General features: G+C 35.9%; 1 protein-coding gene across 2 annotated transcripts in view; it reads right to left on the bottom strand.

Annotated features, from left to right (window-relative positions):
- UHRF2 (ubiquitin like with PHD and ring finger domains 2) overlaps positions 1-13,616 on the bottom strand; it is a 76,193-nt gene that overhangs the window by 53,613 nt on the left and 8,964 nt on the right. For both annotated transcript variants that reach the window (XM_042826817.1, XM_042826816.1), the window contains exons 2-3: positions 7,827-8,069; positions 3,128-3,387 (exon numbers count right to left, since the gene is read on the bottom strand). In XM_042826817.1, the coding sequence (XP_042682751.1) occupies positions 3,128-3,387; positions 7,827-8,069 (503 nt within the window). The remainder of the gene's footprint in view (positions 1-3,127; positions 3,388-7,826; positions 8,070-13,616) is intronic.

Here is a 13,616-nt window from a genome sequence, read left to right as displayed (position 1 = left end):
TACTAGACTTTTTCAAGGATCAAATGTGGAATACACTGGCATCCAATAAAGACTGGACTACGATGCACAACCACAGAATAAAGTACAATCAGTAGCTGGGGCAAGATTAGCCTTTACTGAAATTCATAAATACAATTTCTATAAACATTTTGGCTAAAAGAAATTTTAATTAGTTCTTTGCTGTGACAGATTGTCTCATCCACATGAAAAGTTTGAAAGCAGAAGTGTGCTTTGGTATAAATTACTAAGGTGATGTAGCTTAATAACACAATTTCCCTGAGAGGTGGTAGTACAAGAGAATGACTGAGGTGAAGCACCACTTTTGAATAAAATTCTCAGCAACAGACTTCTCAGACAGATGTATCAAACAATGCACAAATCTGTCCCAAACCTGTGAACACAGTGTGAATACTAACGAGTCCGCTAAAAAAGAAGGAAGCAGCAGTTTCAGTCCTTCATTTAAGCTAAGACACGTAGGATCTGTGTGTTTCAGAGATAGCAAGGCAGCTCAGGTCTGCACTTGAGGACTTCACTTACAGGGACAGAAAGCTGTTCCTGAAATGGAGTTGCACGGTACTCTGTACTCTTATGTAAGCACTGCTATCAGCACTACAGGTTCAAATGGGAAAAAAAGAGGGAAAGGATGTTTGAGCACCTTTTTCTTAGCAGAATAAGTCTACCACAAAACAAAAAACAGGCATAATAAAGTGTATTTGCTATTTATCAGCAAGCCTCAGAGAGAGAGAAGTGGAATAGATCAATTTAATATACTACACGTGCTGCGTCCTCCAGCTATAACCTTTTTGGTAAGATTTTCTTCCAAACAAGCAGTGGGAAAATGCATAAGCATCAGTGACAACTTAAGAAGCTGTGGATGTGTGTCCACCTCTGACATCTCTCCAGTGTATTCAAGTAATTTTGATAACCTTACACACACCAGGCTTATGATTTACATTCCACTAGCCATTTTCTTTCTGCTTCAGAAAACTGCAAGTATTTTCATCTCTTGGAAGACTACACTTATTATAGACAAGGCAGAGCTGAAATTGCCCTACCTAAGAGAATCGTATCCTTCAAGAGCTGGAGGATAGCTCCCTCAAGACACAACACAGTAAGAAAAGACAAGACAATAATAAATAAGCGAGGTAGCAGAACACACAGGTTTAACTTAAAAAAAAAATCCACCGGAACATCCAGGGACAATTAACTGTGCAGAAGAGAACAGAATATGAACCTCAAAGAAGTGAGAAGTTAAATTAGACTTGACAAACTCTGGAGTAGAGAGGAATTGCATTGGAAAGTACATCACGCTTTTCCTTATTTATCCATAGGAAGCATACTGGCAGCATGCCACATATGTGGTCTACAAAGACGTAAACACTAATGTATGCAAATCAAGTGCTACAAAAAACACAACCATTAACACTGAAAAGTGGAACATTTGCACTAAAGGTCAGCAATACTCCTCTAAAATAAAGTAACTGATAGAACTTCAAAGACTTCCTTTCCAAAAGGCCTTCCCACAGTTTGTTTCTGAAAGTTCAAGCATTCAATACCTTACACTGAATTAGTGATTAAAGGCTATGACCTACTGAACGCAAAACTATGTTTCTATGTTTTATCTAATTTTGCTGGCAAGAACACACAGCAGCTATCCATCATCTTACAGTAAGAAGAGTAAGAAGTACTTGCTAGAGTATACATAAGTAAAGGTTAGTTCTATTTTTTAGTATGGGTATGCCAAATAAAATCAAACATGTTGTGCAACATTTTCTACTTCAGTACTCATAGAAGAAACTAAACCATTCACAAGAGCAGCACAATTCCTCTTACAGTTACAACTATTTCTAAAAATTTTTTGTGCATGGCTCAACTGTATATAGCTACACTGTTAGAAAAAAATAAGTAATCTTTAAGACTTTGAAATCAAACCACAATGCACATATGATTACAATAGAAAGTATTTTGATTATATTTCATGATTAAATTCTTTCCGTGTACTTCAGTATCTGATAAAATATTAGAAAATTAGAAAGTTTAAAATAGAAACTTGAATACTTTAACTTACACAGTTACAGAGAGTTTTATCTCTGAATTTAAGAGTTTTAAAAGTCTATGAAGTTGTAACTGCTGCTAACAAGAACAACAAAGCGTACTCTATTCAACATGGAAATATTTTTATTTTTCCTTGCAAAAGCAGATTCAGTTACATATTAGAATAACTAAAGTTAAAATAGCTGCTCTAAAAACATCTTTTGGAGATCTAGTTAATACCAAATATACTTTTCTTTACATGCAGCTCAGACTGCACAAACTGCAGTGGTTCTACCATTCTCAGTAACAAAAATGTTAAATTCTCAACAATTCTACTCATTCAGATGTTTAACTTGATGTTTCAGCAAATGTTACCTAAGGGGTAAAATAAATAAATAAAAAATAAATAAGTAATTAAGGCCAATTTCTCCAGAATGAAATGATGCAAAACTTGGTTGAAAGAAATCCCTTTAAACTTAGTAAACAATATGAAGGCTTACTCCAATCCAAACATTGCAGGTGCAGTGTTTTTACTGGAAAAACAGAAGAAAAAAAAAATCACAAGAAAAACACAGCTCTCCCTCAGTGCAATTCTGAATGAAATTTCATGCACTCACGTCATCAAGTTCTCTAAAATAATCCTTTACCAGCAATGCAGGACTGCTATTTTGTGCATAACTATTTCATTTATAATAAAGTTCATCAAGATTGCATACCCAAATTTGCTCACGATACTCCAATGAGAGGAACTGAATAAGCACAGAGAATAGATAAATGATATTTTGTTTGGAAAAAAAAAAAACCAAACAGTGAAAATTCATTTAAATAATTTTTTCTTCTCACATACAAAGGATGGATTTTAAAGTTTTATAAAGACAAATTAGGACTTGATTATTTAGGCATGAATATAACAGAACTCCCAATATACTCACTATATCCAACCAAAAAGTGTGATTAGTGAATATTTTAATATTCTTTCTTGATACTGAACTTGCTTTCTTTGATTACAAATTTCTTCAAGAAATTCTTGGTTTATTTATACAAACCAAATAACAGTATGTGATGTCCTCAAAATATTATCAGGAGCACTTACTCATCATACTTGATATGATAAATAGCTTCTTCAGTGTCCATACAGTCTGAATAAGATGTAGATGGTGTACTGTCCAAATTATTTGCATTCTCTCTAGAATGATCTTGACTTAAGCTTCCATTAGTCCTTTTGTAAGTATTACTGCTCTTTCCTTGAGCTTTACCATTCTTATGTCCCTTTGTTGCTCGGGTAACGTTTTCTATATGAGCTTCAAACCAGGCTCCAATGCTGACATCACGTGCATCCACCAACTCATTTATCTGAAAAGAAAATTCAATAATGAATTTATGCTTCTCTTCTACAATCTCAATCAAGAATAAATAAGGCAACTTACCATAAAACTGCTTAACCCTATTAACCTTAATCTGTATAAGATTCAACAACATTAACTCATTTAGCTTGAGCAAGTGCATAGTGGCAGGACAAGGAGAAATGTCTTTAATTTGGAAGAGAATAGATACAGACTAGATATTAGGAAGAAATTCCTTAGTATGAGGGTGGTAAGACATTGCAACAGGTTGCCCAGTGAGGCTGTGAATGACCTCTCCCTGAAAGTATTCAAGGCCAGGCTGGATGGGGCTTTGAGCAACCTCGTCTAGTGGGAGGTGTGCCTGCCTGCTGCAGGGGGGTTGGAACTAGATGATCTTAGAGGTCCCTTCCAACTGATACCTTTCTATGATTCTACAAAACTCTATAACCTTGTCAACTGTTATGTGTTAATACTTTACTCTGAAAACTTCATGTGAACTACTTCAAAATTTGCACCAAAATATGAAGATTGATAATGAGATAAATAATAATTGCTGCTGCAGTTTAAGTGTAGGCATAAAACTCAGAAAGAGCAAATTTGCATTGTACTGATCAATAGGATGGTTCTGGTTCAAACTGATACTACAAAATAACTCACAGGAACATAGAACAAAATATTGAATACAATCAACAAGCACGCTTTTAATTACTAAAGGAAAATACTGCATGCAAATAGAAGTTATACATTTCTGGAAGCAAAATCTAAAAGACTCCATTTTATATCTCTACATGAAAACCTTCAAATTAAAAGGCTCTGAAAGGACAAAGTAAAGGCAGCAAACAAATCTGGCTCTTAGGGCTAATATGAGAGGTACAATACAACAGAACAACTACATAAATATCTGCGAGTTCTAAAGGATGTCACAGAACAGTGGAAAAAATAAACCAAGCAGAATCAATAGATGTGCCATGACAAAACGAAATGAAAAAAATTCATTCTGATTTTCACCAATCACTAAGTTCTAAGGTACCTCAGGAGATCTATAGTCCAAATTCCTGCTCAAAACAAGATTAAAATTGAACACATAAATTTGTCCAGCACTTTATCTGCTTGCTGTGTCTCTCAAACTTCTAGGGATAGATATTCCATACCCTAAGGCAATATTTCAGCTCTTAATAATCCTTATAGTTAAATGGAATCTTGGAGTTGGAAGAGATCTCTGAAGTAAAAAATTTATCCTTCTATTCAACCTAAATCTACCCTCTTTCAGTTTGAAACCATTTCCTTTTGTCTTTATTATCTCTTTTCAAAGCCCATCTTCTGTCTTTCATTCTCCTGTTTCATACCTCAGTAAGAAGACTTTTGCATATTTTTGGAAGGTCCTTTCTCTCTCAAAGCCTTCTCTTTCACAGGTTAGGTAAGACCACTGTGGTATTCTCTTTAAGATGGAAATGCTACTACATTGGACACCTCTGTGACCCCAGCTGAGCTTGCCAAGTTTATCAATACTTTTCTCACACTGAAGCATCCCACATTTGATGCAGATGGTGGTACAGCAAGGGGCAAGTTGAATTACCACTTCCTCCAACTAGCTGGCTACGTTCCTCCTGACAGAGCCAGTTCCTGTAGACGCACTGCTGACATCCAGCACTGCCATGGTGCACTGAAAGCTGTTTAGCCAATATTACTACAGCTCCAGATGCCACTACAGCAAAGCCACTCCCAAACTGGCTGTCACTGCTCCAGCCTGCTCCATGGGAAAAGGTCAGCTCAATTCAAGTGCAAGACTTGAACTTCTTGAGGTTCAAAAGAAGCCCATTGCTCCTGTTTACACAGACCCTTCTGCATGGCAGACTTGACTTCACACCAGCTACACTACCCAATACATTGGTGTCATAGTCAAAGAATGAGCATTTCCTTTCCAACCTGGCCACCAGTAAAGACACTGAACAGAACAGCTCCTAGATTAGCCATCAAACAGAACAAGAAACAACTAACAATCCAGTTCTCAAGCCAGATATCACTGACAATTCTCAGTCTTCATGAAAAGGAAGAGGAGTTGAGAATTGTTTCACACACCACCAATTCTAAACTGTAATTTAGATAATATACAGTGACCACACAGAGGAACTGTTTAAATCATTATTTTAACCACTCAACAATAATTAGAACTTTTGGTTTTTTTGCAAATTAACTTCTACTTTTTTTTTTTTTTTTCCTTGGTAGTTGAAACCACAAAGGAGGGCACAAAGACTGATGCTGTTTCAAACACTGAGTAAGTAACACGCATATTGAGCCCAGCTGTAGACAGATAACCAGGAATGCACAAGACTTTGTTCAGCTATAAAAAAAAAAAAAAAAAAAAGATTATTTCTTCCCATAACTAGATAACTCCTTATTGTCTGACAAACAATGCAAAATAATAAAATTAATCCATGTATATAGCCATCTGATGTGCCTTAGGTTATGGTCTTTTTTGTTGACTTTTATTAAGCAAATCTTGTACCTTTGAATTACATTACTTGTCAGAATTCTTAGAGTTTTCTGATTCTACAATCAGAAATCTTCTAGGCGTACCTACTTGTCATCTACAGAATACCTAAGATCAGAATGATTGTACCCTTCCACCAATTATTTTCTTGCTAGATATACTAAAATTATAAAGCTGGCTCAAAAAGTTACAATTTCACTGATAACTAAGGAGAAAGTGCTAGGTCTCCAGTATTACAGATGGCAAAATTTCCAGGCAACTTGATAGACCAGGTCTCCTTGACTATGTTTGTCAATACTACCATTCCATTTCGTTTTCCATTTTAACTCCAGGAAAAAACGGAGGAAAAAAAAGAAAAAAACACTTCAGAGAAACTGAATACCACTTAGCATTCTTCAAGATACTCTTTAATATTCCTTCTCTTTGATCAGCTTACCCTCTATGACCTTCCATTCCTCCAGTCTTCTCCCTATTCTATTACGTATAATCCCTAAGCATAAAGGGTAAAACATCACAATTGAAGAATTAGGTTTACTTTCGTTGTAATGGATGTAGACTAAAAAGAAAGCAAGGATGAACACAATCTTGTGTCCTAACATTTTAAGATGTCAATTTCACATCTCCCTCATTTTTTCCAACAATGAGCTATAAAACTAATTGCACAGAGTGCTGCTGGAATATATCATAATTTAGCACTTAACATCTGAAATGTGGTGTAACAGTTTAAAATCAATCTAACAGTTTCCCATCTGGATGACGGGTTTGAATATGAACATTTCTTCACATGAGACAAAGACAGAGAAGTACGGCATTTGCAGCCTTCTCTTCTCTTGCTGAATAATGTCCATTACAAAAAGAATAACAGATACTTCTCAGGAAAGTACAATATTACCATTACCTGTATATATACATCCTTCTAAATACTCAGCTACCTAGTAAATCGGGAAATTGCCCATTTTCTGTTTAAATTAAGTTTCTGGTATCCTAAATGCAATCCTACATAACAATACGGAAAAATTCTGAAAGGTACAAGAACTATCAATAAAAAAGACATGATTACTAAATAAAGAAATAAAATCATATCCATTGTATCACATATGAAGTTCTATTTTATCTCATACTGACAGATATTACTATTAAAACTTGTATTTGATCAGAGTGAAAATAAATAAATAGGGATAAAGTCACACTTTTTCCACAGATTTCCCTCCCCATGGATATTTCTCCTCAGTTTACAGAAAGCACTACTGCTTCCCAGGTACCTTAAGCTTATTAGAGGACACAAAACACCGAAAAACTGGTTTAGGAGAAAATATTATGTTACAGTTTAGGAACACACACAAAGGCTACAACAGCCTGGTACAGGAATACATGACCATAAATCACAGAATTGTAGGGGTTGGAAGGGACCTCCAGAGATCATCGAGTCCAACCCCCCTGCCAAAGCAGGTTCCCTACAGCAGGTCGCACAGGTAGGCATCCAGGCAGGTCTTGAACATCTCCAGAGAAGGAGACTCCACCACCTCCCTGGGCAGCCTGTTAAATGAAGTCATTTTAAAAAACCTAACTATAATACTACCCTCAAATAACTCCTGAAAAATCAGATTACCTAATCAATATGACTGAACTTTGAAAACACAACACTCTCAATTAGACATGAAATAGTTAAAATTTTAAGTCAGTTCTTTAGATCAATTTAACACTAATAAAATATATCCATCAGTGAAGCTTCATGAATCTGCACAGATACCTATACAAGTTCAGTCTAATTTACTTTCATCCAAGTGGGAAATTACTTCAGATCATGAAAGACAGTAATAAAGACACATACCTATATATATAAACATGTATATATTTACACGTATACATATCTATATACGATTAAAAAAAAAAACTTGAACAGTAAAACTAAACCTGAAAGTAAAAGATAAGTTTTCAGTTTTTAAAGCCTTACATACCTTGTACAATCCTATGCCAGGATCAATGAGAAACGAGCGAGATGATGTAGATGGCTGACTAGGTGATCCACTACTTGGTTTTTTTACTTTGTTCTTACAGTTAGAAATAGCACAGGGATTGACTTCTCCATCTTGATCAGTCACAGAAGCAGCGGCAGGAGCTTCAGATTCAGAACGTATCAAAAGCTGAACAATGTCATTGAGTCCAACATTGTAATCAAATAACGTGTGTCCATCTTCTAGCTGTCAAAAGAAAACAAGGTGGAATTTTACAACCATAGAAGTAACTGGTTTACAAATCTTTCTTTCATAGACCATAATTACACCATTAGACCATAAATTTGTGTCAAAGTTATTTAAGGGAGAAGCCAACTACTTCAGTTAAATAAAAGCCTGTGTCTTGAATAAATGCTGAGAGTGTAAAATTAGAAATAGACATTTTTACAGACTTTGGATCTTCTTTTTATAGAAGAAAAAAAAGCAGGAAGGATGAAGAAGCAGACAAGACAGAACTAGGAAGGAATTCTCAATCCTCTCACTGGCAGTCTTCTACTACATTAAAATGATCTCAGGACAGACAAGAGTGAAAGTTTATTCCTTTATCCTCTGTGCCTCTTCAAGGCAAAAAAACCCACCCATATGGAAGGATGAAGTACAGTTAGAGACAAAGGCCATACTCAAGATATGAGTCAGTTTTCCTTCCACAATGGTAAGACCTGTGTAAATAGAAATATATAATCAACTACTCTCTTTACTCCTGTTAACTACCACTACCAACACTGTAGTTACCTACGGTTGATGAAGTGTGCACTGCCCTAAAGTCCAGTGCACTGAAGTCACAAATGAGACTCCAGATGTTTCATTCATTGTTTGGTTACACAGTAGCCTAAAGCAAGCAGAACTAAATACAAAATAAGGCTACTGATTGTTCTCTGTTGTACTCTCAATAGAACAACTGTTCCACATTTGACAACTACGGGAACTACCCAACTTCAAAGTTTTCAAACCAGTTAGACAAAAAGCATACTGAAGACCTTGATGATATGCTCCATCAGTTTCAATTATCAAACAAATTGAAATCTCAAGTATTCTTCTACAGGTGACTGCCAACACTGACTCAGGTGCCCAGAGCCCTAGAATTTCATACCAACTAGCAAGCTACTTACACAAATTCAACTAACCTTTCTCCTCCCACCATCCAGCAGAACCCCACACTTCTGACAAGTCTTGAACACATAGGATACAAGAGTTCTTGCAGCTCTACGACAATTCATATTTGTAAGCTTTTCATACTACCAGAGGTCTGTGTTATTACTGTTAAGGTCATTGAAGTTCACAAAAAAATGCATTCAAAATATATATAAACCCAAAACAAATAAAAGTAACTATCTTGTAACAATACATTTGATGGGAAAAATGATACCTATTTCAATGAATTTCTGCAGCTGTTTCTTCACATTATTCTAGGCTCATCTTGAAGACTCAATCCTCCTGCAAACAATTCGTTTTTGAAATGTCTTATAAAATTTCACCCTACATTTTAAAGTAAAAAGAAAATTCAGCAGTAGTTCCAGAAACTAGGCTACTACTGGAATAACAAATCAGATATTACTGGAGACAACATAACTTTTGCTTCATCTCGTCTATTCCAGCTAGACTGGACAATCTCTAGATTGTTAGATAATATAATCTCTGTTAGCATAATTTCCAGAATCCCATGGAATAAGGGAAGCTCCTGGCAACCAGTGTAGTGATGGGTAAAGTACTTTGCTTCTGGAAATATATAGGCAACATACAAGTGGGAACACATAAACACCATTATCGATCCCTTTTTAAAACACAGCATATATATGCTGACAGAAAATAAACAGTGCCACAAAATATCTGAAGTCTAAAGCCAAGTCAGTGAAGAACTAAATCTGAACAGCTTGAATGTTCTACCATGATTAAGTAGTGTTAACAGTTGTCAAATGGTTTACAGGCTGGCTTGGCCCACTTCCTTGACTAGCAGGGCAGAGGGATCTGCAGATCCGCGTCTCTGGAAAGGGGAAACAGGGGATCCAGAATGATTAAAAACAGCGGCAATGATCTGAAGAGAAACAAACTAATTTACTAAATATGGAATAGGAATGCAAGATAAGACACTACAATTCAATATAATACAGCATAGTTAGAATTGGAACTAATAAATCAAATATAATGAGAGAGAGTGTTTGAAAGGTGGAAAGGCCTCACCATAACACTGAGGTGAGACAAGCAGTCAAGTAGCAGGGAGGAGAGCAGAAGGAAAAAAGGGCATCAGCTGACCCTGCCAGGGGTTTTATCTCCTCTCTGACCACAAAGCTTTTTGGGGGATTTCGTTCTCCTCTTCCAGACAGGTGCCTGGAACTGTAGCACTAACTCTTTAACTACCAGTGCACTACATGATGTTACGATGTGGAATACTGATAATCAAAAATCATAAAACCATGACAAGCACAAAATTCCATGTCTAGTTATAACAACCTGATCTAGCTGCCAATCTCCCAGTTTGTTGCTGGGAAGTTGGGACAGATGACCTTTAATGGTCCCTTCCAACTCAAATGATTCAATGATTCTATGAATTGCGATTTATTTACCAATTATGACTCAGATTAATTTGTATATTCTGTCCACAAGCTAGTTATGTCCATTAGCATGAGAAAGAGTTAAAGAAAGGAGAATGCTTGAATTATAAGTAGTCTGTCTAGGAATATGTACTATGTTCTGAGAGTCACGCAGATCTATGCTACGTCATGAATAGCCCATGTCATGAAGAAGAAGCCTTTTCCAACAACTCACACGCTACTTATCATACAACGACTACTCACATTCCTTAAAAAGAATTAAAGTAAGACCTGGTTAACATTAATTAAATGGTCAGACTAACCCAGTGATTTCCAAGTCATTTATAATAAATCAGCATTCTGCTCACAGTTTGTTTGGGTTTTTTCTTCATTTTTTTTTTTAATTAGTTTTCTTTCCAGGAGTAGTTTATGATTATAGACTGATCTATGACTAGTGATGTCATGTTTAAATCTGAAAGCAAAGTAACAAAGATAAGATTACAGACTTCAAACGAGGCAGGATATGGAGTTTGGGATAGTCAGGGAAAGAACATCTGTTTGTACCATGAGCAAAAACATATTCCTGGAATATTAGCAAAAGGTACAGATTTAGACCAAGTCAATGACTTGTAATATTGCCTTATTCTGTGGACAAGGGTGTTCTGTTTTAACGAAACAAAGCCTAATAAAATCAAGCTCTCGCAATTTGACTTACATTAATCTAACGAATGTGTGTATCTATAAGTATACCTATACCCAGCATTATTGCATCACTGAGAATTGAAAGCTTAAGCGTAACGAAGTTGGAAAACAATCAGCATTTAAAGAGCTCCATGCGACAACCAGAACAATAAAAAACTGCTAGACAATGCTTCTTGAATTACTTTTGACACTATTCTGATGTTAACATAACAAAAATCTTTGCTAATAAGGTCATATCCTCAGACCTCTGTAGCAAGAGAACAATAACGTATCAAATCACTCTCCAGCCTATCTGTCGAGCCAGATCAAAAATTTTAAAACCATCCCAGAATACAATTTTTCTTAGCAAAAATAACCATCAGGAAAAAAAAAAAAAGCCCCCCCAAAAAAGACCCCTCACTCCTCCTATTCCCTGCAAACAATGCCCTATGTTATCAGAATTCATGGAAGCATTACGGAATTGAATCCTCCCAGAAGTATAAGTAATAACCCTCAGAAAAATTAAGTATAATACGAACATACGAAACATACAAAAGTAGAAAAACTTCTTCAAAAATATTATGGTTACTTGTCGGAATGGGTGCTGAACCAGTAATTCCACAGTCACCTTTGCAATATGCTCAGTTCTAAGAATACTTTTGGCATGAGTATACAAACTCATCCCACAGCGCTACATAAAGGTACTAACAGGAATCCCTGAAAATACATTTGCCTGGACAGCATGTTAAATGAAAAGAAAGAAATATTATTTGTTTTTTTTTCCAACTACTGAGTGTTTAAGGACACTCCTGTTCTCAAGTTCATAAACACAAATGACAAGCAAAAGTAATCAGGCAAATACTAGACTGTCAAGCTATATCTCAATTTCTTAATGGGTTGTTAAAGCCTGCATGAAAGCAAAAACAACAAAACAGGCAATTTCAGTCTTTTTTTTTTTTTGCTAGCTCTTCTTACACAACAGCCATTAGAAGTATTACTTAGCGGCAGATGCCACTTTCAGTTTTCATTCTCTTTGTGACTGGCATGCTTCAGAAGCATTTAAGGTCTCATTAAATTATTTAGAACAATATTGAAAGTGTCACCAAATAGCAGTTAGGTTTATGGTATCTAGTAGCCCTCTTATGATATTACAAATATCCTTAAGTACGGAAACAGATTATATCCTTCAGATCTATTTTCCTAGTGTTAGAGACACTATCAATTTAAAATACTCTTCTGTAGAAGGTTGTTATAAATACTTAAAAGTAAGCCAACACTGTGTTTATGCTACTACACAAGAGTGGCCGTTGCAATGCAATACTGGAACTGATACCTACCACCCATGTTAGAACCATGTCCTGTAACATCAGGCTGTAAATGACTTAAAAAGCATGCAGAAACTGCAGTTAAACTTGAAATGATCATGCAAAGTGCAGTATGTCATACTGCTTCAAAAAAATGTCCAATAAGGAACTCATATCATTAACATTCATATCAACTAATACCATTAATTTGTCTATAAGTACCAGCAGAATCACAGCTTATTTTGTGTTATACAACACACAGAGAAATCTTAAGAAAGCACGTAAACGTTCTGGAACACTGCTTTTTATCCGAAAGTGTGATCTAAGTAGCTAAGCTCCTAGGTTGACTTAATCCAGTCACTCCACTTGGAAAACAAGACCTTTCATCATTCATAAAGGTGTGCTTTTGAGCACCTTCTGATGTTGTATTTTCCAAGAATTAGATCTAGCAATAAACTTGAAAGGAATATGGAATGCAATAGAGCTCCTTAATTAAAGCAGTAAATCGAAAAGTTAGGTGATATCAACCTTTTACACAGGTGTTACACACTCCCTACAAATTTCTTTAAGAAGAAAAGCAGAAGAGTAAACAGTTTAACTTTGGATTAATTAATAGACATTAATAGACATAGAAGCCAAGTTTGTTTGAGTAAATTAGAAGAATCTAAAACTTTCTCCAAGGTGCTCATTAAAGGCAATTAAAGTGGACAATCAGAAACTGATATTTTCAGCCTGAAAACTGCTGTGTGTACTTTGCTCTTCTTGTATACAAGGTTGCTGAAATTGTGAATTCCACTTAGTGCTTTTACAGAGTGCTTGAAACACATCGCCAGTCGGTTTCTAACAACAAAAAGCCCAGCTGAAAAAAAATACAATTTGGAACACTGAGTTCTGAACTAACGGGACCATCTCAGGTCAAGAAAATTTCAGTAATCTTTAGTACAGCACAAAGACAGCTCGTAAACCTCTGCCATCTGGATTTGCTTGTACTTCCAAAGCTAAAAAATAACCTGAACAATACTTTTAATCCAGGTGGTAAATTACGTCCTACACCTGGATTATCTTGTATCTGAAGAAAATGATTTAAGACTCTGGGATATTTAAGTTCATGAAGTAACCATATTAAGGACTAAGACACTGTGAAGGTTTTTAAAATGACTGTGTAGTGACACTGTTTGGCCGGGGGGGGGGGGGGGGGGGGGGGGGGGGGGGGGGGGGGG

The sequence above is a fragment of the Centrocercus urophasianus genome, unplaced genomic scaffold (genome assembly GCF_019232065.1).
Source record: "Centrocercus urophasianus isolate 14NV4802_14NV808 unplaced genomic scaffold, USGS_Curo_1.0 seq_27, whole genome shotgun sequence".
NCBI lineage: Eukaryota > Metazoa > Chordata > Aves > Galliformes > Phasianidae > Centrocercus > Centrocercus urophasianus.
This window is presented reverse-complemented; position numbering and strand designations above follow the sequence as displayed.